The 24,642-nt window shown below is 43.6% G+C and overlaps 1 protein-coding gene across 1 annotated transcript; it reads right to left on the minus strand.

Annotated features, from left to right (window-relative positions):
• Nucleotides 1-3,529: 3,529 nt before the first annotated feature.
• LOC109896753 (ataxin-7-like protein 1) lies at nt 3,530-23,935 on the minus strand. Its single transcript, XM_020491084.2, has 12 exons — nt 23,757-23,935; nt 23,246-23,314; nt 20,508-20,612; nt 17,943-18,046; nt 15,379-15,568; nt 14,793-15,175; nt 13,409-13,491; nt 12,975-13,267; nt 12,299-12,515; nt 8,082-8,203; nt 7,003-7,726; nt 3,530-6,769 (listed from the first exon to the last, which is right to left on the minus strand). The coding sequence occupies exons 4-12, from the start codon at nt 17,956-17,958 to the stop codon at nt 6,752-6,754; spliced, it is 2,046 nt and encodes a 681-aa protein (XP_020346673.1). The 5' UTR covers nt 17,959-18,046; nt 20,508-20,612; nt 23,246-23,314; nt 23,757-23,935; the 3' UTR covers nt 3,530-6,751.
• Between the last annotated feature and the right edge of the window lie 707 nt (nt 23,936-24,642).

Genomic DNA, 24,642 nt, shown 5'->3' on the forward strand with positions numbered 1-24,642 from the left:
ATTTCCCTTGTGATACACAGGAAGACCGCAATCAAATTTCCCTTAAAAACACATCATTTGATAATCTAATCTTATTTGTTTAAAGTTTAGTCTAGAACATTCGAGTAGCCTATTAGATAAGCCTATATTTTCATATTGCATAAGTAGTCCTATAGCATAGCTACAATTAGTCAATGCAGATTATGAATTGTAATGATATGTTAATATTGGTTACAACAACGCATGTCGAGCATCGGCACCAGCCTGGTCTCATAGACTAGACATAATATAGTTAGTCTATATCCGGGACACTCAAATTAGTATGATATGTTTTGTCTGATATGGCGACATAAGACAGAAGATTACACAATAGGGTGGTTGGTCGAAGGGATGGTGGGTGTATAACTGGACAATCTGGCAACCCAAAGGTTGTGTGTTTGAATCTCATCAAGGACAACTTTAGCATTTTAGCTAATTAGCAACTTTGCAACTACTTACTACTTCTACTACTTAGCATGTTAGCTAACCCTTCCCCTAACCTTAACCCTTTAACCTAACTCCTAACCCCTAGCCTAGCTAACATTAGTCCCCTACCTAACGTTAGCAATAACCCCTTAGCTAACGTTAGCTAAAAACAAATAGGAATTCTTAACATATCATACGTTTTGGAAATTCGTAACACATTGTATGAATTGCAATTCGTAACATGTTGTACAAAATTGCAATTCGTAACATATATGAATTGAAATTCATAACATATTATACGAAAGGGATGATTGACATCCACAAATTAGTACATACCATATGAAATGCAGTGGAGGCTGGTGGGAGGAGCTATAGGAGGACGGGCTCATTATAATGGCTGGAATGGATAAATGGAATAGTACCACATAGGTAGACTGGGGACAGCAAGTACCACTTGCTGTCCCCAGTCTACCTGGCCATGCTGCTGCTCCAGTTTCAACTTCCACCTGACTGTGCTGCTGCTCTAGTTTCAACTGTTCTGCCTTATTATTATTCGACCATGCTGGTCATTTATGAACATTGAACATCTTGACCATGTTCTGTTATAATCTCCACCCGGCACAGCCAGAAGAGGACTGGCCACCCCACATAGCCTGGTTCCTCTCTAGGTTTCTTCCTAGGTATTGGCCTTTCTAGGGAGTTTTTCCTAGCCACCGTGCTTCTCCACCTGCATTGCTTGCTGTTTGGGGTTTTAGGCTGGGTTTCTGTACAGCACTTTGAGATATCAGCTGATGTACGAAGGGCTATATAAATAAATTTGATTTGATTTGATATTTGACTCCATTCCAGCCATTACAATGAGCCTATCCTCCTATAGCTCCTCCCACCAACCGCCATTGATGAAAAGTAACATACCATACTAATTGGAGTGTTTCGGTTTACTTTTACTAAGTTATGTCTACCTCTGTGTCCAGGTTGGTGGCACCCAGTCTTTGAATTTTTGTTTTTTTGGATAGCCAAATTCAATTTTGGCATAAAAGCAACCTTGCCAAATAGCTTACTATATGGATTAATAAAATGTTGCTCAAATGTAATAACGTTTCTACAACAGTTCTGAATTCCTTTAGGAAAATGTGATTTTCAGCATTAAATGTTCTAGTGTGCTTAATAGTGAAGAGCTAGGCTAGGTGGAGAGATGGGACTACCCACAGGTTCCATGGAATGCCATGATGATGGTGCCTTCCAATAACCTTATGGTCCTCGCTAGCAGGGTGTTGCAGCATTTTGTTGCTATGCTACCGCAAACTGTCGCGTGAGCACCGAAAGTGTCGCTTAGCTAATCACGTGCTGAAAAAAAATGTGGACATGGCAAACAGTGCACTCTAGGGCTAATGGTACGAAGATTGGCGCAATGATGGTATATTATTCATTATAAACTGGGTGGTTCGAGCCCAGAATGCGGATTGGCTGACAAAACATTTATTTTTACTGCTCTAATTGCGTTGGTAACCAGTTTATAATAGCAATAAGGAACCTTGAGGTCTTGTGGTAGATGGCCAACATACCACGGCTAAGGGCTGTGTCCAGGGTCTCTGCCATGTGTCGTGCATAAGAACAGCCCTTAGCTATGGTATATTGGCCATATAGCATAGCATAGCACCCCCCCCCCCCCCCCACGTGCCTTATTGTTTAAATAACTCAAATATCAATAATATCAGGCTAATCATTCAAACATAGGCCTAAACGTCATGGCTGTAGGCCAGCAATATCTCACCATGTGATGTGTGTTTTAGACATTATTTAACAGGTATTATTGGCCTAAATATTGTTTAGCCAATGTCCACGTAATATAGTATTAATAACTAGTCGAAAAGTTGTTGGAACCAACTTCTTGCATAGCCTACAAATTAGGTCTTCTGAAAAATATGGTTGTTGTGGTATTTGAGTAGACCTCTTGAGTTATAATCCCCCAAGACCAGACCCTGTCCTTTAGGCCCAGTGAGAAATACAACAAAAGGTGGCCACCGCTATCGGCCAGACAATTAACCAAAGGACCAGCATTAAACTATTATCATAAGAATGCTGTTTGCAATGGGGGGGAAAAGCCCTCGGAATTCATTGACATGCTGCATAGTGTTGGAAACCTTTTATGTCATCAATTACATGCAAGCTGCCTTTGCCATTTAACCTACTGACAGCTTCTTGACATTTTGTAGCGCTAGTTGTCTATTTGCTATAATAACCACTTTACAACACACAAATATATTATTTTAAAAGTGAATAGAAAAGGCTCCAGCAAGCCTACCAATTCTGGCGATGAGGCGGCACCTGTTGCTGCACAGGCATAGTCAATAACGCAGAACTTTTCACAGGTGAATGGATAGGCTACTGTGAAGAATAGGATGAACACAGCTCTGTATTCGCTATCCCCACACACCAGGACTTCTTGTTCACTTCATTATGAGGGGAAGGATGCACCATGCCTAATATGGCTCAGATGCCAGTTTGTTCACCAACGCCATTATCAGGTCTGGTTCCAAAATGGATTCTTGCTCACCTACTAGACTGTATACCAAGTGATCGTTTGTGGTCACGTGTACAAGGGAACACAAAGATATCCTAAACATCAATACTACGCCCACCTCAGCCTTTACTCACTGCTCTAGTCCATATGGCACAATCCATACATTTTATATTAGGTGGGCCTTTAAAGTGCCACCCCTGCAGGAACGAGGGGAATTGACTTTGCAAGTGTACAGGGGACTAATTCAAGTAAAGGGAAATGTATGCGTGTCTGTCCTTCTTTCAGGCATAATTCATTGTGTACATCTTCACCCCACGGGAAACAAAGAAATCTCAATTGCATACTCCTCACGTCCTCTCGTTTCCACCTTCTAAAAACCCATTGGAGGAGAAGGTCAGAGGGGTGGGACCTCTGACTTCTCATCCAATGGGTATTGAGGAGGCAAGGAGAGAGGACGCTTTTGAGTATGAAATTGAGATTCTCCCACGGAATTACTATCCTGCTATGCTGAATCATGCACCTGGGTGGAGTGATTCCATCAAGAAGGAACAGGACAAAACAGCAGGTAGTAAAAATATTTTATATATATTTTTTATCCAAAACATTGTCAAACCTGAAAATACACATCTAAATGTGTTGATAACACCATGGGGACAACAGGATAAAAGAGTCACCCAGGAGTAGAAAGCACATGATGGACGCCACCACAGACTGATAAGGTGAACCAGTGACTATTTCATAGTAAGATCTCGACAAGAACCTGGTTCTGCTTCATTTACAGTGAATCCAAAAATAAGGCCTTACTTACAGAGAGACATCCATGTCCTGGGTTAGTGAGGAGACTGCACTGAACCACTAGTCTACTCAAGTCTGCGTCATTCTCTATAGTGCACTACTTAGGCACTGTATTTCCCCGATACAGTGCCTTTGGTTTGATCAGGGCACGCATTTTAGGGCATTGGTCAAAAGTAGTACACTACAGGGAACAGCGTGCCATTTCAGACCAACACGTAGGGAAGACCTCAATTGCATACTCCTCGTGTCCTCTCTCTTGCCGTCATTATCGAAACCCATTGGAGGAGAAGGTCAGAATGGGAGGGACCTCTGGCTTTCTCATCCAACGGGTTTTGAGAAGACGAGGAGCGAGGACACAAGTTCAATTAGACTGCTTATCTGCTGTTCCACACTCAGTAAAAAATAGCGAGGAGAGGAGAAGCAAAGTTAACATTCAGGAATAATACCTAGTCAGTCACGTGCCGTTTGCTTACCTAAATGACTGGAGAGGGGCATCGGTGGCTCCAGACCTGACCAATCAGTAGTGCACACATTTTCAGTGATCGAACAGTAACTTGTAATTGATGAGTTATAAACTGATATGTATTCTGTAGGTCTATTACTATTTTGGGACAAGTTACATGCCATCGACATTGACCACTAGCAGAAAGCGAGCATATATGAGTCATTTGAGTGTGTCGGAGGTCATCCGAGATGGTGAAAAGAGCCAATACTTTCACCTACGAGAACTTCTAGAAATATAGAGTGCTGCAGGTGAGGGCCTAAGGACTTGGAAGAGAGTGCACTGCTGCAGAGGCAGGGTCTGAAGACAAAACGGCAGGCATAGAAACATTCCCCCACTGTACCTACTTTTCCCAGCACCTCCCCCTGGACCATGCAGACCTACAGTGTTTGTGATTTCCCTTAGCCATGGAGACCCATTCAGTAAAATTGTTTAAAAAATAACCTTGTCTGAGATTCAGATAGCCTATACATTTCAAACTCTGGACCTCAAAGTCAGTTCCAAAGCATTTTTTCATTGTTCCCATCTAAATTGGGGACTGATTTAGACCTGGGACACCAGGTGTGTGCAATTAATGATCAGGTAGAACAGAAAACCAGCAGGCTCCAGACCTCATGGGGTAAGAGTTGAGTACCCCTGCCCTACACTGTAGCCTAAAGTACACTGGTTTATAAAGGGGATTGAAGTCACAAGGAATACAGGCCTAGTCTTCATATTTACTGTTGTTGAGAAAACACCTTTACAAATATATACAGTGCCTAGTGAAAGTCGACAGGCCCCTTGCACAGTCGTCGCATTTTGCAGGGAATATTTTAGATGTGTTTATCCTTCCGATCTACAAAACCATCAACATTTTCAAAGCAAAAGAAAATGAAAGAACATTTTCCAAATTCATTACAAATCAAATCAAATAAAAAGTTGTTTTGATTGTGCGTGTCTTCCCACCCCAGAGTTCATACTTGGTGGGCAGCAAATATCTATAGAAATAAAAGTAGATTAACGATCTGGGCATATGAGGAAAAAGTGCAAAAGAGAGTATCTGAGAAAGCCTTATTCTTCCTTCAGGCAACCACTGAACATCCCCATGTATGGAACAGTAGGGGCGCTACCGCTGTTCTGAAAAACGCATCTAAAGTAACTTCCTGTCACAAGAACTCTCGAGACGGAAGTCAAATTCCTGTCTGGCAACCACCACATTGCTCTAAAACGCCACCTTCGTTTTCAGATCTGGAAAGACAAAGGAGGAGAGGAGGAGAAGATTAGACTATTGAGATGCAGCCCATGTCAGTGATGTCCCTGTAGAGCGTCTATCACTGACAGAACAGAAGAATACACTGCAGTGGAACCAGAGGTATTAAAAGGAGTTGGCTAGTGCCATATGTACATTTCTGTAATGTACATATCAAATCAAGCCCGTCTGTCAGAGACCAGTGGAAGAGAAAGAGAAGTCATGTTGAAAGGTAGAAACATTGGAAGAAGTGTGAAAAGGGAGAACCGCCGGCAAAAAGGACCCTTAAAAATACAAGTCACCAAGCGGTTAAAACACTTTAGCTTGAGTTCTTTTAGTAATAGGAGGCTTATAATAAATATTAAAAAATTATAAAATATACGTACACATTTCAACAATAACAACTATGATAATAATAATACTGTTTAAAAATTGACATACAAATATAATTTTGCTCAATGTCTGTAGCTCTACTCTGGTCAGTAAGAAAATTAAGAAATTATAAATTATTATACATAAAAAAAATCCAACACCATCGTTTTTCCATTTAGGATGTAGGTCCTCTCTGTGTTGCAACATTTGAGACGAAGAATAAAAACAATCCTCGATAACCTGAATTCTTCCTATTTTGAAAGACATTTCATGAAAAAGTGTCAGTATAAAGTCTTCCCTTGTGTGACAGACAGGTTGTTGTGTAGCCTCTGGAGTCCAGGAGGAGGAGACTAAGTGCACTTTGAACTCTGGCATGCTGGAGAGAAGGGTGTGTGTGTGGTGAGGAGTGGAGGTCTGCCTGAGGAAGTTTTTGGACATGGGAATTCCTTCCTGGTCACCTGACCACACAGGAACGGGAAGCTACAACAACAAAATGTCTAAATGCATGTAGAGCTGTGATAAAGATGCCAACCTAAAGCAGGTTCCCTTTTCAGAGGGCAGTTTGTGATGATGAGTGTCTTGATTTGAGTGCTTCACCCTGGAACCATGGAGACTACCTCTGCAGAACCGCCAATTGGCTGATCAATGTGTGGGCGGGATTGTGGGGAGGGACCACACATCCTAATATGGGATGGGCAGTGTGAGAGGAGGAGCAAATCATTCTGACCCACCAATGACTCCAAGTCCCAGAATCCCTCATGGGTACAGGTGCAGAGCTGAGTGACACCACTGTTAACAGGGCAGGGCCCTGTGGTACTGACATTGGGTCAAAGGTCACAGATACTAGTCCAGCTGCCCAACATTCTGTCCATGTCTCCTGTTATTGTCAATGATGCAACTTGGACTGCAAGGGGAAAGAGAGAAACAGGGGGAGAGGAAGAGCAGGGGGAGGGCAATAAAGGGAGATTCAAGTTGACAGTCAAGCTCAACCCATATCCAAAGACGACATCAATCTGTATAATCCATGACAGTAAAAATAAATATGAGGCAGGCTATTTTTATTTGAGCCAAGGTAACTTCAGTTGTCAAGTGATGTGAATTACCATGTGAGTAACCAGGTGAGTTAGGTGTGTTTACCTGTCGAGGTGACTCGGGGCCTGAGGCCAGAAGTCCAGTGCTGATCCTCCTGAAGATGCCGTCCAGCCCTGCTGCTGCTTTGGTCACCTTACTGGGCTTTGCTCCTCCTCGATACGCACTGGGGCTCCTCCTCTTTCTCCCCTCCACCCCTCCTCCGTAGGCCAGGGGGCTGGGAGGAGGAAGGGAGCTGGGAGTAAGGGGTGAAGGGCTGGGGTGGTCCTTAGTGAGGGGGTAGGGTGTGGTTTGGTCAGGGTTGGAGTAACAGTCCTCAGCCCTGACCCCCACCTCCCTGGCACTGTGTCCTAAGGTCTTTCTCCTACCACTAATGGGGGGCACGCCAGAGCTGAGCATGGGGGTGGGAGTCAGAGTGTGGTAGCTGCTGTTGTTCCCCCTGAGAGTGTCAGAACTAGGTGGACGGGTGGTCCTCCTCTTCTTGGCCGCGCCACCAGTGGCCCCTGGGGGCCTGATGGGTTTGGTAGTGCCATTACGGGGTTTCCCTAGGGCGGAGACAGGGTCCACGGGCTGGGAGGGGTCCCTGATGCCAAACAACCCTGCTGCTGATGCATCCTGGGGAAAGGCTGTGTTGTAGGGCCCAAGGGAGAAGGCTCCGTTGGTGGAGGGAGAGAAGGAGAGGGGGGGAGGAGGGCTGAGAGGGCTGGGGGAGGGAGTGATGATAGAAGGGCTCCCGAGGGAGAGAGGGCTCTCAGCAGCCAGGGGCACCTTTCTGTAACACAGCAGAGGACAAGGACGTTAGAAAAACCAGAGGAATAATGAAATACATATGGATTTACAGGGGTTCAGAGACATTTCTGTTTAGAATATGAGCTGGCTGCTGATGTCCTATGCCAGAGCCCCAGCAGAACCAGGTCATACTAACATCCGCCATTCCACACCTATTAATAGTGTCTATGAGTATCTGTGTGTCTTCCCCAGACAGCTGAACTCACTTTCTCCATAGAACATCTCAGAAGTCTAAAGCTGGATGTATATACATTGGAGTTTGTCCCAGAGCCCCAGAACAACGGGCCGACAAAATCATTTATGCTGGTACAATTAACACACGCACACACTTTCCTCACCTCCACATCTGAGCGTTGACATGTTTCTCCACCATGCAGTGTAACGCCAGCCTCATCCTGTCCCACCGCCGATCAAACACATAGTGACCACGCCCCATCAGCCTGCTGCTGAACGCACAGCACTGAGACACGGAGGGAGGGGTTAACACAATCAGAAACTAAATATATAGATCAAATCAGCCTGTATGGATGGCTTCAAGCTAGGGGTGTAACAGTTCACCAAACCCATGGTTCGGTACGTTTTGAGGTTTTGGGGTCATGGTTCGGTTTCGGGACAGCGGGAAGACTGAAATGCCATTCACAATGTTCCTGGCATTGTCTGTTGTGACAGGATTGTTATGTTGGTTTCCACTCTGACGCGGCGTTTGTAACCATGTGGGAGGTGGGAATTTACCAGTTGTGAAGTCGTAAATCCCAGTGGGCTGCATTCATGTGATTTGAACTCATTGAGAAACGCAGATTGGCTAAAAGTACAGCTATTATACAGTTATATAGTTCAAATCCACATCCACGTTGTCTAAATAATGTTTTGTTGTTGCATTTAACTTCTAAAAACGCTGTTATAGAGGCCATTTCCTTAGTAGGTGACGTCAAAGGTCAGTATGTGGGAGAAGGGGAGAGCTCGGGATGATAGACGAGTTTCCTACGAGTAATAACGAGTTGGAGGGCTGTTTGACTGGTAAATTCCCACATCCATCAGTTTCCTTCAGTGCCAGTGAACTTTGCAATGTGACTCGGGCACTTTCACAAGGTGCTGCCGGAAACCCCCTATTTTCAACCACCGAAAACAGGCGCATATCCGCGGCTATAAACCAAAGACAGTAAAATATATATAAACATAGCCTACCTATCGCTCTTGTAATTTCTTCGGCCCGGTCAGAATCAGCTGCCAAGGGCTGCTTGCATGCGGTATACTGAGGTGATGTCAACGTATTTGTCAACATTTGAAGTGTTGGCAGCTGCATAGGCTATTCTCGCTGAGCAGTGGCGACATACTGTTAACGTTTTACCCACAACTCTATGTCCACCGCTAATGTAATCTACTAGGAATGCAAAATGTTCCCAAACGGGAGATGTAAAACGATGGAGGATCCTCCAATTCTGGTTTATCGACCCCACTATAGAACTAGTTCCTGGCTGCACCTCACAAAAAGGCACATTGAAATGCGCACATTAATCCAAATTAAAATCTTAATAGGCGCATAGCTTGTTTTAATGGAATAGCCTATAGGTCTAGTGCTTCTTATCTTGTAATATTTGTATGTATTCATTTGTGTTTACAGTGCGGAACAAACTGAGGTCTTCGTACCGAATGGTTCAGTACGAATACGTGCATCGTTACAGCCCTACTTCAAGCAGTACGGTGACATGGCAATAGCTCCGCAGCCATTACTAAGGCATTGCTCTGAAGCATTACCATCAGGCAGGCCGGCTGAGGTTTCCACCATATCGATTACACAATCAAATCTCTACAAATAGTGCGCGGGGGGGGTAATTTAACGATACATTTGGTTCGATAACAATAAATACACTATTTTTTATTATAAAAAAAAACTAACTTTCCATTAGGGGCAGGGATCTAGTTTTACAGAAGTCAGCTATTTCATCTAACATGTTCAGGGAATGGATGTATACTTTGAAATAGGATCCAGAATGATCAGATGTATTTTTGGCTGCTAGAGATTCATTTGCCTGCATCCTTTTTTTTGTTGTACATATGATCCATCATTTACCACCTGAGGAAGTGGGAACTCAAAACACATGATCTATATTGCTAACACTAAATATACGATACTGATGCTAGACAGCCATGTAAAGGATCGAACAGTAAATCTAATGTCCAACAAAAACTTCCCATTGGTAGGCATCAATAGACGACTTGATGTACTGACTGCAAATGGCACATTCCGGCAGCTCATCATCTTAATGACATACCCTGTTTGGAAAGTGGTGTACGTTCCTCAATATTGAGAGTTGAGAAAAAGATAATTTTTTAACAACAGTAAAATACTATTTTAAAAAGTCCATTTTGAAACGTTGCTCAATGGTCGTATGCTTGCGCTTATCAGAATGCATCTGTCCCTTCACATGGTGCGCAAAAGTGGGGGGAGAGAGAGTGAGACCGGGCAGCAAAACAGGGACAGGGAAGATACTGTACTTTCAACGCAGAAAGCAGGTTAATGCACATTACAGTTAACAGAATAACGCTTTAGAACAAAAACAATGTGTAGCATATTCCCCCGAAAATTACAGACGTAAGCAAAATGCTTCGGTAAGAGGGCTATGTCTGTGTCGGTAGTTTTCGGTTTATCTTCCCAGCTCTAGGGAAGGGGCTTAGGGCTGATTTCAGTCTGGGTGTTAGACTGAGATAAGGGAACACTTCATAAAGCATTTACAAGTAGTTTATTAACCATTTATTTGTTTACAGATATTTTAGAAGCAGCTGAATTTTTGTGATTACTTACAAACCCTTCGGTACAAATTATACAGTTGAATTCGGAAGATTACATACACCTTAGCCAAATACATTTAAACTCAGTTTTTCACAATTCATGAACATTTAACCCTAGTAAAAATTCCCTGTCTTAGGTCAGGTAGGATCACCACTTTATTTTAAGAATGTGAAATGTCAGAAGAATAGTAGAGAGAATTATTTATTTCAGCTTTTATTTCTTTCATCACATTCCAAGTGGGTCAGAAGTTTACATACACTCAATTAGTATTTGGTAGCATTGCCTTGAAATTGTTTAACTTGGGTCAAATGTTTCGGGTCACCTTCCACAAGCGTTGGGTGGAAGGCGACCCAACATTCACCCAACAATAAGTTGGGTGAATTTTGGCCCATTTCTCTATTTCTGGTGTAATGGAGTCAGGTTTGTAGGCCTCCTTGCTCACACATGCTTTTTCAGTTCTGCCCACAAATTTTCAATAGGATTGAGGTCAGGGCTTTGTGATAGCCACTCCAATACCTTGACTTTGTTATCCTTAAGCCATTTTGCCACAACTTGGAAGTATGCTTGGGGTCATTGTCCATTTGGAAGACCCATTTGCGAACAAGCTTTAACTTCCTGACAGACGTCTTGAGCTGTTGCTTCAATATATCCACATTATTTTCCTGCCTCCTGATGTCATCTATTTTGTGAAGTGCACCAGTCCCTCCTACAGCAAAGCACCCCCACAACATGATGCTGCCACCCCCATGCTTCACATTTGGGATGGTGTTCTTCGGCTTGCAAGAATCCCCCTTTTTCCTCCTAAAATAACGATGGTCATTATGGCCAAACAGTTATATTTTTCTTTCATCAGACCAGAGGAAAGTTCTCCAAAAAGTACAATCTTTGTCCCCATGTGCAGTTGCACTTCCTTGCTGAGCAGCCTTTCAGGTTATGTCAATATAGGACTCGTTTTACTGTGGATATAGATACGTTCATACCTCTTCACAAGGTCCTTTGCTGTTGTTCTGGGATTGATTTGCACTTTTCGCACCAAAGTACGTTAATTTCTAGGAGACGGAACGCATCTCCTTCTTGAGCGGTATGGCGGCTGAGTGGTTCCATGGTGTTTATACTTGCGTACTATTGTTTGTATAGATGAACGGGGCACCTTCAGGCGTTTGGAAATTGCTCCCAAGGATGAACCAGACTTGTGGAGGTCGACAGCTTTTATTCCTGAGGTCTTGGCTGATATCTTTTGATTTTCCCATGATGTTAAGCAAAGAGGCACCGAGTTTGAAGGTAGGCCTTGAAATACATCCACAGGTACACCTCCAATTGACTCAAATGATGTCAATTAGCCTATCCGAAGCTTATAAAGCCATGACATAATTTTCTGGAATTTTCCAAGCTGTTTAAAGGCACACTCAACTTCGTGCATGTAAACTTCTGACCCACTGGAATTGTGATACAGTGAATTATAAGTGAAATAATCTGTCTATAAACAATTGTTGGAAAAATTACTTGTGTCATGCAAAGTAGATGTTAACAAACTATACTTTTGGCAAGTAGGTTAGGACAAGACATTTGTAGAGTGGTTGAAAAACGAGTTAATGACTCCAACCTAAGTGTTTGTTAACTTCCGACTTCAACTGTACATATTTTTGCACATAGCTACCTTAATGTTAAATGTTTGGTAGACAGGTACAAGACACTTCCAAATTGCTCCTGTAAGTCATCCTGAATAAGAGCGTCTGCTAAATGACTAAGGGTACAGATACATACCCCCAGTGGTCGAGGGTGGTGAGGGGAGTAGTGGCAGGATGGTCGGTCATCGTCTCTGTCAGGGCCATCTGGTGTTCCTGGGTCGCCCTCATCACTGGACAGACGACCGTCCCTGTCCCCTCCTGCCCTCTGCCAGACAGGGACTGGGGGGTCCTGTGTTGAGCCTGGGGGGACGGGGGTGGAGGATAGGACAGCAGCACCCCCACTACCAGGTACTCTGCACACAGAGAGGGAGAGAGAGAACGAAAAAGAGAGACAGGAGAAAAGAAAGAGAAAGTGAAAGGAAGAACATGTTTAGAACTAGACACTAACATGACCTACAAATACTAACAAGTGTCAAAATCAGTTTGTTTCACTTTGATTCTGATTCTCCTATCAACAGTAGGTTACACCCCCTAGTGGTGCGAGTTTGAACTGACAGTGATTTTCACAATCAAATAAGTTAATTGGTTGCGTACACAGATTTGCAGGTGTTGCAGAAGGTGCAGGAAAATGCTTATGTTACTAGCTCCAACAGCGCAGTAGAATGTCTTACAAATATGAAACTTTGGTCTAACTTTGGTCTAATATTACTGAGCAGCAAACACAGCATCTTCATTGAAAAAATGTAACAAGCATGATTCCATTGAATGAATAGAAGCTATACATTGACTTTGGCCTCAGTGCTGCCCCCTACCTGGGTCTGTGTGCATTAGCCAGCCGCAGTTTGAGAGTGGAGACGGTTCTGCCATTGTGGCAGTGGTGGGGCAGGGTGGAGGGGGTAGTATCATTGGCACGGGTGCTCTGACTGCCCCCCTGTGACTCCCTCCTCTGCCCTCCCGCCTTATCTTTCTCCTTCGCCCCCTCCTTATCTTTCTCCTTCGCCCCCTCCTTATCTTTCTCCTTCACTCTGCCCTTGTGTTCCGCCAGGAGGATATCAAACTCTGCCTGCCTGCCTGGGACGGCCCGTCGGTGGATCAGGGAGTGAGTCTGGAACACACACACAATATAATAACAAAGACAGGTGGACACAAAAGGGCAATAAGATGAAGTAATGAAGTAATGCGCACGTATGGTCAGAATAAGCTGTGTAGCCAATCAAATGTGAGGTCAGAGGTCAGTGTGTCTCACCTTGCAGGTGAGTGATCGCGTGCAGGACCGTTTGCTCTCTGGGTCTTGGACTCCACAGTGCTTGTTCGGGTCAAACACCCTCCCTGTAAACACCAGACAGTCATCAAAAACCAAACCAGGCCATCAAGGCTGATTTCAGAATTTTGTCTTCCAGAGTACCATGAAGTCATCTTTTGCCAAGAGATCTTGAATGACGGGAGAGAAGTGTCTTACAAAGTTGTCTTATAGGACCTACAGTAGACTGTTCTTTGACTGAAACTTCCCAAATTCCACTGAGAAGTTTCCCCTACGTTAAACAGTTCAATTGTCCCTGTAATCTCTACATGTCATCTCTATAATCTAGGTAGTTATGGGAGTGTGCGTGTGTTTGGGAGATGAGGCGTGTGTGTGTGCATGCGGGAGATGAAAAGTGCGTGTGTGTCGAGATGAAAAGTGTGTGTGTCTCTCATGTGTTTAGGAGATGAGAGTAGAAGAGGCCAGTTGGGAGTCCCAAGCGGTGGGAAGGTTTTTAAGGAGCAGAAGCCTTGGCAGCAGTAGCTCATGAATTACACATGTAAATCAAAGAGTTGGAGTGACGCACAGCACAGAGACAACAACATATGGGGGGGGGGGAAGAGAGAGGCAAGAGGAGTAAAGGAAGAGAGGAGAAAGGCAAGAGAGAGAGAGGGGGAAAAGACAGAGCGGCAGAAGAACAAAGAGATAGGAAAGTTGGAAAGAGATGTACGAGGGAAGTCTCCTCATCCACAGCAGAATTAGCAAGGCCCCAGTGCATAGGATTAGTGTTGAGCAACAGCCTCCACTCTCTCGTCTTTCAAAACAGCCCCCACCCACGCCAAGTTCCTAACCCATCAGATGAATCTGTTCATGCCCCATTACTCTCATGACTGGGCAGCTTTCAAAGGTTAGGGGAGATAAGGAATATGGAGGGGTTTTACACTTATAAACATAGGCTATATATTTATACCATGACCTTTATAGTGCTGAGCAAGACATGCACATTCCTGGTGGTAGAATTTAAGTTGCTACACCTTAAATTCTTCCCTACCAGATAAAAGGTACATTAATACATCGTACGTTCTCTCCATCCGTCTTTGTGTCTGTTCACCTAGGAGGAGGATGATGTTGGCTGATCTCTGGTCAGTTTTGATCCCTGATTATAATAATTTAGATATAATATATGCTATTTAGCAGACGCTTTTATCCAAAAAGCAACTAACATCAAGCATTAATACATTTTTCGTGTGGGTGGCCCCAGCGGGAAATCAAACCCATGATCATTGGCGTTGTAAGCACCATCCCACCAACTGAGCCACACATGGTAATGAAGGTAGGATTGGGGTTAGGGTACACTGATCCTAGATCTGTGGTTAGACTGTGTTCTCACCTGACAGTCTCCTATGAGGCCTGGGGGTCTTGGTTCCATTCAGCTGTTTCCTGTCCAGGGGGGAGGGGGTTGCGGGGGTCCGAGGGGAGGGAGAGGGTCTGCGGTGATTCAGGGGGGAGGGTGAGGGGGTAGAGGAGGGTCGTTTGTCCAGGGGAGAGCGAGCCGGGCTGGGGGGTGTTGTGGTGGAGCAAGGGGTGGTTGGCCCGCGGCCGTTCACCAGCTTTTCCCGAGACCCCCTGAGGGGAGCTGGGGGGATCAGGGAGGGTTTGAGGGAGGAGGGAGAGGAGCAGGAGGAAGAAAAGCAGTTGACTCTGACGTGTGTTCCCCTCTCTGCCCGGCCCAGACATGGCATCTTCTCCAGACTCACTACTGGCAACGACACACTGGGGGGAGAGAGAGAGAGAGGGATGGCACGACAGATAAAGCAAGAGAGTGAGAGGAACGATATAGAGAGAGGAGGGGGGGGGTGCTAATTGAGTGAGTAGAAAGTTGTGGGATTGTTTTTATTCAAAAAAATAACCATGACAGGGATTCGATGCAGGAAGTGTCTGCATGTTCACAAGATTTGGCCTGTTTGTGCACCCACCATGTCTTGCTGCGGACACCCTTGGGAGGGTAGACAGCGAGCGGGGCCTTGTTGAAGCGGGAGTGGGGGTAGTCTCTGGGGACCCTGAAGGGCAGAGGGGGAGTAGGACCCGGGGTGGGGGACACTGCCACATTGGGCTTCACAGAGACCACTGGACCCCTGGAGGGACACGGGGAGCCGTGCCGACGCTCTGAAACACACACACACACAGTGTCAGGAGATATACAGACTGAATACAGACTGAGCGTGAACCCACCTGGTAAACACCCAGCATCATGAAAATGTCTTAACACTGTAGATCACTGACTGGTCAGTTATTCACACAATGAATCTGTGATGTTTGTAAGTGATCCATGGCTCCAGACTGCGACCATTTGACTTGAATTTTATTAGTGGTCACATCGGTGCAAGCTGCACATTTTGCATTGTCACTCACTCAAACCTTCCCCTTTTTTGGGCAGCTAAAAGCACGATTTGGTTAAACAGTGAAGTACATTATACTCATGATTCCTATAAAGGAAGTGACTGATTGTATAATATCTCAAAATCCAATTGCAGGAAAAACAACTTTGGAAGCAACTACTGTTGTCCCTGTCGAAGAGAGGAGGGTCTCAGCTTTTTATATGTAGAATTCTGTTGTGTTACAGCCTGAATTTAGCACAGATTCATTTGAGATTTGTTTGTCACTGGCCTACACACAATATCCCATAATATCAAAGTGGAATAATGTTTTTCAAAATGTTTACAAATGAATAACAAATGAAAAGCAGAAATGTCTTGAGTCAATAAGTATTGAACCCCTTTGTTATGGCAGGCCTAAATAAGTTCACGAGAAAAAAATAAGAAGATAGACTCACTCTGTGTGCAATAATAGTGTTTAACATGATTTTTGAATGACTACCTCATCTCTGTACCCCGAACATACAATTATCTGCAAGGTCCCTCAGTCGAGCAGTGAATTTCAAACACAGATTCAACCACAAAAACCAGGGGGATTTTCCAATGCTTCGCAAAAAAAGGCACCTATTGGTAGATGGGTAAACATTTTAAAAACAGACATTAAATATCCCTTTGAGCATGGTGAAGTTATTAATTACACTTTGGATCAATACACCCAGTCACTACAAAGATACAGGTGTCTTTCCTAACTCAGTTGCCGGAGAGGAAGGAAACCACTCAGGGATTTCACCACGAAGCCAATGGCGACTTTAAAACAGTTACAGTGTTGAATGGCTGTGATAGGAGATAACTGAGGATGGATCAATAACATTGTAGTTACTCCACAATACTAACCTAATTGACAGAGTGAAAATAAGGAATCCTGTACAGAATACAATTATTCCAAAACCTGTATCCTGTTTGCGACAAGGCACTAAAGTAATACTGCAAAAAATATGGCAAAGCAATTGACTTTTTGTCCTGAATACTATGTTATGTTCAGGGCAAATCCAATATAACATATTACTCACCATTTTTTTTAAAGCATAGTGGTGGCTGCATAATGTTATGGTTATGATTGTAATCGTTAAGGACTGGGGAGTTTTTCAGGATAAAAAGAGAAACGGAACGGAGCTCAGCACAGGGAAAATCCTAGAGGAAAACCTGATTCAGTCTGCTTTCCACCAGACACTGGAAGATGAATTCACCATTCAGCAGGACAATAACCTAAAACATGAAGCCAAATCTACACTGGAGTTGCTTACCAAGAAGACAGTGAATGTTCCTGAGTGGCCGAGTTAGTTTTGAATTAAATATGCTTGAAGACCTGAAAATGGTTATGAAGAAATAATCAACAATTTGACAGCGCTTGAATAATTTTTTAAAGACAAATTGGCAAATGTTGCACAATCCATGTGTGGAACGCTCTTATACTTATCCAGAAAGACTCACATGTGTAATAGCTGTCAAAGGTGATTATAACATGTATTGACTCAGGGGGTTGAATACTTGTCGAATCGAGATAGCGTTTTATTTTTCATATTTAAAAAAAGAAAATATATATATATATATAGAGTTTTTCTTCCACTTTGACAGGGTATTCTTTTGTAGATCGTTGACAAAAATTAAAAGACAATTTTAAATCCACACAACAAAACGTGAAAAAAAGTCAAGGGGTGTGAATACTTTCTGAAGGCACAGTATCCCTCTCATTATTACCTCAGGTCTACCATATCTGTAGGTTATTAAAAAACGACTTTAAAAAACGTTGAGATAATCTAACGGAGTTCTAGGCTAATTGTTTGAACATGCGCGGTGATATATAAATATATTTAGATTTGTTGAACACTTTTTTGGTTACTACATGATTCCATATGTGTTATTTCATAGTTGTGATGTCTTCACTATTATTCTACAATGTAGAAAATAATAAAAACAAAGAAAAACCCTGGAATGAGGAGGTGTGTCCAAACTTTTGATTGGTCCTGTATATTGCGTGACAACGTTGTTTTATGGGTGCGACCAAATCATGAACTGGTGATCCATATTGCAGGAGAGGGCATTGGAGAGAGACAGAGAGAGGAGAGGATAGAGAAGGAAGGAGGACTAAAGGAGAGGAAACTTACGGTTCTGGCTATGCATGTCTTTGAGGGAGGTGGGGGGGTGGGGTGAGGAAGGTGGGGAGGTCCTTTACTCTCTCTGCCTCACTGGGACTCTACTCCCCAGACACCTAGTCGGGACAGAGGGACATGTCAAAAACACACACAGCCACTCCCACTCCCCCCCTCCCACACACACACACACACCCACCCACACGCGCTCTCCCACATGCTCTCGCACACCCACGCCACACACGAGTTCTCCCACACACCTACACGCGCTCTCGTACGCACACACCTCATTAAATGCTTATTGTAGACCTACTACGCATGCAGACTTTGCACTAAAATTAGTGAGGAAAGCTTGTGAACTGTGCAGCGGGGATAAAAATAATGCATTATATCACTGTCAGCAAATAAAACTATTCATGATTATTAATTTTATTCTGCCCTGGCAATTTCCTAAATAGACTTGGCCCCGGCACCACAGCCATCCTGCCAACTGTCCTCAGCCAACTACTGTCTGACAGGCTGTATCGCCCACTCCACAGAATCTGTCTCGTTGGTCACAGTTTAGTGACTGAAAGTGTGAGGAGCCAATACGATGACAGTGTGTGGGAATGACAGGGAGATTGCCTTACCTTGCCAATGAGTGCTGAAATACCAACAGCTCGTTAGAACAACAGGGATGAATGAGCACACAGATTAAGCAGGTGTCAGGGTGTGTGTGTGTATGCCAGGCGGCAGTCGTGCGTGTGTTCCAGGTGTGTGTGAGTGTGTAACTGCATCCGTCAGGCAGGTGTATGTGCAGGTGAGTAAATAGGCAAAGGTAAAGCAGAGGGGGCAGCTGTATTGGGAGCTAGGACCAAAGTCCACCTCATTCAGGTATGCAGCAGTAGTTACACAGCAGCCAATTCAGATTCACACACAGATTGGTTACTTACAACTGTAGTTTAGAGTACATTGAACAATGCACGCAAGTCTAAATCTTGTGCATCTGCCCTTCCAAGGTTCAAGCGATCCCCTAACACAGATCTAGTATCAAAATACCCTATCCTAACCTTAAACATTATTCAGGGGGTTTAAAACTATCTGAACCTCTATCGGGTGGTTAGAGGCAACGTCTACAGAGTCCCTCAAGCCCGTTGCCATGGCATTGTCGAGCGAGTGAAGCGGTGGCTAGCGTGAGAGCCCTGTGAGCCTAGCAGCCACAGGAAGTAGGAGGCTGAGAGTCAGCATCGCACAGAGCTCAGCTGGGTTTGTTTACATCCTCACTGCCACCGCTAGAGGAAGACACCCACCACAGAGAGAGAAAGAGAGAGAGAGAGGAGAGAGAGAGGAGAGAAGCGCCAAACCCTTCTGCAACAGCCAATACATTTCATAACATGACACACACAACGCAGCACATCACTAAACTGCTCTATACAAATCAACACTACACCTCACACACACACTATCACTGCAGCTGCTTCAACACAACAACTGCCCGCACTGGCACCAAAGCAAGCACACAAACAACTAACTGCCTCGCCAACACACTACACTGCAGGGAGTTCCAGCCCACACATCAAAGTCAGGAAATGAAACTAAGCTGAGAGGAGAGAGCCTGCAAGGAGTTCAATTAATCCAGGACCATAAGGGCAGTCACCAGACAAACACACCCTATGAATAACAGTCTAGCACATACACACATTCTCTGAATGACACACACCCAACCTCTGAATAACATACAAAAGCTTTTCCGTTAAACTGCTTAGTCAGCCTCTGCCGCCAGCTACAGATGGGCAGAGAGAGAAACAGAGCTGGGTATCAACTGTCTTTCTGACTCCTGCAGACTGGCTGGCTGTCAGAAAGAGTATTTCTCCACACACACACACACACACACGCTGGAGGAGCATAGCTGAAAGGCATTGACCCCTGAGCAGAGCTGACCTCAGAGCCTGTCAGTGAACAGCTGTTGTGAGAGGAAGATTTCCTGTTTCCCTTAACCACAGATCTAAGGTCAGATTTACATGCGTTATAACCAGATTGTCATGTCTGAGAGGACTGCAGCTGGTGGCAGCAACCTGCAGGGGGCAGGAGAGAGCACTCAAGGGGGGCATGTGTGTGCATATGCATGTGTGTTTTGCCTGTCTCTTGGCACAGACAGACTCCTCGCTCTAGGACATGTGCAGCCAGCCAGCAGCAGATGTAAGCGCGCTCCGTTCACTGGGGATCAACGAGTGCGTAAGCAGACGGACAGACAAGAGCTGGTTTTCAATTATTATTATTTTATCTTTAACTCTGTGTTGTTGGAAGAGGACCTGTAAGTAAGCATTTCACTGTTAGTCTACACCTGTTGTCTACAAAGCATGTGACATATACAATGTGATTCTGATTTGGTCCAGCACTGACCAATGTTGGGGGGCTCTTACTGTAATGGGTTAGAGTTAGGGGTCTTACCATAGTGGGTCTGGGTAATGTGTCAAGGTCAGGGTGGTTGGTACTGTAAGGGTAGTGTCAGAGTTAGGGTGGTACGTAAAGCTAGTGTGTTAGGGTTCTTACTGTAGTGTGTTTGGGTAGTGGGTAGTGTGTAGGGGTTAGGGTTCTTACCGTAGTGGGTGAGGATGCCCTGGGGTTTGACCACTTGGTTGCAAACATGGCAGACGACGAGACAGAAATCCTCCTGGTTGGGAAACTGGCCAAACACGTGCATCTCTACAGGAGACAGAGACAGGAACAGAGGTGAGTAAAGGGACAGGGGCTGAACTGGGAGTAGAATCAGAAAGCTGCCTAGACATTTTTTTATTTAACTAGGCAAGTCATTTAAGAACAAATTATTATTTACAATGTGGGCAGAATTGAAAAAACGTGTGCGAGCAAGAAGGCCTACAAACCTGACTCCACCAGCTCTGTCAGGAGGAATGGGCCAAAACTCACCCAACATATTGTGGGAAGCTTGTGGAAGGCTACCCAAAACATTTCACCCAAGTTAAACAATTTAAAGGCAATGCTACCAAAAACTAATTGAGTGTATATGAACTTCTAATTGAGTGTATATGAACTTCATACCCACTGGGAATGTGATGAAATAAATAAAAGCTGAAATAAATAATTCTCTTCACTATTATTCTGACATTTCACATTCTTAAAATAAAGTGGTGATCCTAACTGAACTAAGACAGGGAATTTTTAAAAGGATTAAACGTCAGCAATTGTGAAAAACTGAGTTTAAACGTATTTGGCTAAGGTGTATGCAAACTTCGACTTCAACTGTATGTATGTATGTATATTAGAGGTCGACGGATTATGATTTTTCAACACCGATACCGATTATTGGAGGACCAAAAAAAGCAGATACTGATTAATCTGCCGATTTGTATATATATATATATATATATATATATATATATATTTGTAATAATGACAATTATTTCTCTCATTGTAAATTCTGGTCCAACGCTTTTAACTGCTAGGCTACCTGCCACCCTATTTATTAACAACTTTTAAATGTAGTGTTTATGGCGTTCAGTCCATTAAAAAAAATACATATCTGTAGCCATCGATGATGGTAGCCTACACACGTTTCACGCTTGTTGATTTTGTCGGCCAATCAAAGCTGCTCCACAGTCAGAGGTTCCATGTGTGGCAAGTGAAGTGAGAGGTCTCTAATCAATGCAAAATGGAATTAAAAGTTAGCTAAATAAGAACGAGTGGGCTTCAACAAACAACCAAGAGGTGGGCTGTTGTTTAATCTGAATCATGGTGTTGCCATTTGTTTACAAGGATGGGGAGTGCAGTAATTGTAGCCTCAATGAGCTAGTTATCTAGCTGGCTAACTTGCTATCTTAGCTATCTTATGTATATCGATTGGATGCAGTAAAAACAGGCACTGTCGTTGGATGATAAATAAGCAGCAGCTAATGTTACAAGTTTGCCTAACTAGCGCGGGCCAGCGTGGCTACATTCTGGTCTCTCAGTCTCATAAATACACACCGGCCCCTCCTCCGAGCAGAACCATCTGCGTCTCTCCCTCACGCAAGGGCTCAGATTAAAAAGATACATCAAAAATGTGAAAAAACATGTATTTCGACTATCCGGATATGCGAGAAAAAAAATCCTGATATTCTAATAGTGAAATTATTTCAAATGCTCATCCCTAAACAACGGGTATAGTACTTGTAAAAGCACAACTATTTTTTTTTCATCGGTCTCTGCCAAGACAAATGAGAACGGTGTGTAGCTTACTGCTTCGCTCGCCTGCCAGAACAACAGAAACTGCCAAAACAGTGCTGCTGAAACAATCTGTCTTTCGTGAATGAGCGCTACCCAGGCAGAGAGAAACATACCGTCTGTCAGACACCCGCTGAGAAATGTTGTAAAGCGGGGATAACATTTTTCTATATTTGTGCATTGTCAAGTCTCACTTATCCTCGTAAACAACATTGTAAGATAATGAATTGAATTATAGACTACATCAGCTGTTGACCTATGTAGCGGAGAGAAGGCATAATGCTGAGTTCACCATATAACTATGGCAATAATCGCTGTCTGGCACTAATCTCAGAGATGATTAGGCTATAGGTCTGTAACGACTTCACTCAGTCATCTTCAGTGCCAGTTAGCTATTACTGTCTGCTTGACACATGGTATGACCTCATCAGCTGATGGTGTGTGTGTGTGTGTCTCACAACCTGCCCGACTCTTGGCCGGGGATCAACAACACTGGGAGACTCCATTCTGGCTGAGTGAGAGGATCTCCTTACCTTAACCATTAGGGGGTCCAGGGGAAACACAACTGGCCTTAGATCAGTATCTAAAGGGCAAATCAATCTTACTTGTGTGTTAGCCTGGGATCAGCAGTCAGAACATATTGGTGATTCCAGTCTAGCTGGGACTGAGAGAGGCTGCTTTTGCACTCACAGTCTGGCTGAACTGAAGACTGGGGAGTTAGTACTGAAGTTGTACTACACTTGAATGTCTGTCTGTCACGCTGGGTGGCCATGGGAACATACTCATACACGGGTGACATTTCTTGCTTGACCAATATCATGGCACTAAATATCAATCCATTTGTAATTAACAAACGAGGAAATTCATTATCATGCATAAAACACATTTTTATCTTCATAATAAACAGTGTTAGGAAAAATGTATGCTGTGGTCATCCCTTAGTTTTGAATTTGACAGGATGTGCTGTGTTGTGTGGCTGTAGTGTTAAAATATGCAAGAATGTTGGCAAGAATGCTGGAGTGACAACTGGAGCGTCTTCAGTCCACAAGAACAAGAACAAGAACAAGAAAAACAAGGCTCAGGTGACAGTCACTACAGCACGTTTTGATCAACCTTACCTTCTTTGCTGAGTTTAGTTCCTTCCCAGTTGTGGTACAGCTCTTTCAAGCGGTTTTCGACGAGTGAGTCTGTATTAAAATAATATAAGAAAATAGAGTTCATATTAGAGTTCATGTGCGATCGGTTAGTTGGTGGTTGGGGGGACAAAAACACAAATCTCACGCACGCCACGCTGAAACGTGTCATTACGTCTAGCTAGATAGCTAGCTCGCAGCTGTAACGTTATCTGACGAGCTGCCTTGATAAATCAAGGAAACTGTCACCAACAAGCAACGAAAGTTATCGTAGCCAGGACAGACATCAGTAAACTAACCCATGCGCATTACGAACATATTGAGAATGCATCAATTGAATACCGAGCATTTGTAAACATGAGTTTTATAGATTTGTTATGAATTTGGTAACTAGCTATATATGTTTCAGTTTTGACAGATGCATGGAGGACAACTCAACACTGTTCGCACGTGCCATTTTTATAGAAATGAGTGACAACATTGGACTTGCACTTACTGTCAGAATAGTGTAATTTTGCTGCGTTGATAAAAGTTGACCAAGGTTTACACAGGAACGTATCCGGATTTGGTAGTTGGCGAATCAATGTCGCCATTGCACTTCCTTCTTGTTGCTTGATTTTTTTTCCATCTACTTCGCAGTAAGCTAAACGAGACTAGCAAGGCACCTGACGTCACCTTCGTCATGTTCCGTCTTCGCTCGGCTTCTGACGGCAAGGAGTTGAAAGGTTGCAAAGGGGTGTGTGCGCCTCTGAAGTTCATAAGTTCAAACGTTTGTTTTTCTGATACATAAATGACACGTGTGTTGTTTTTTCTCAAATTGCATTTCACCCATTGTTTATTTGCTGAAATATATTCCAATGTCTTACATATTAAATATGTTTGAGTTCATGTATCAGTAACAGTATAATATTTTAGGCTGGCAATAGCAAATGTAATGTACAGCACACTTGACCAATATTTGAGTAAAATTACAGTATAATACAGTACAACAACGTGCAGTCGTTATGAAGCAGCAATATCCTATTCGGTCAATAATAATTGTACTACAGACAAAAATGTTGGACACTTTTGCACTACACAAACAAAATACCATTTGCTGCCCACACACGTTATAATATAAAATGTCACTTTTGCTGATCACAAATTTGGCATAGGAATTATATAAATTGTTGCAAGTGCTCTTCAGCTCCATGGCACAACAACAAAAAATGACCCAGCATTGACCTCTTGTGGTTGGAATTGGAAATAGCGTCTCCACTCAATGATGGACAGACAGTAGCCTACGACATTGGCTCATTGGTATGGTGATGTTTGTGAAAATATCCATAGTCAGTACCCATCCAACATTCAGCAAGTGATTGTTGGAGAAATGTGTGGCTGAG

This window comes from Oncorhynchus kisutch, linkage group LG9 (genome assembly GCF_002021735.2).
Source record: "Oncorhynchus kisutch isolate 150728-3 linkage group LG9, Okis_V2, whole genome shotgun sequence".
In the NCBI taxonomy this organism is placed as follows: Eukaryota; Metazoa; Chordata; class Actinopteri; order Salmoniformes; family Salmonidae; genus Oncorhynchus; species Oncorhynchus kisutch.

Excerpts from the sequence above, each read along its gene's own strand:
- LOC109896753 (XM_020491084.2), bottom strand. Across the intron at positions 12,516-12,974 it reads GCTAATGCACACAGACCCAG|AGTACCTGGTAGTGGGGGTG; the intron begins GTAGGGGGCAGC and ends CTCTGTGTGCAG. Across the intron at positions 7,727-8,081 it reads GTCAACGCTCAGATGTGGAG|AAAGGTGCCCCTGGCTGCTG; the intron begins GTGAGGAAAGTG and ends GCTGTGTTACAG.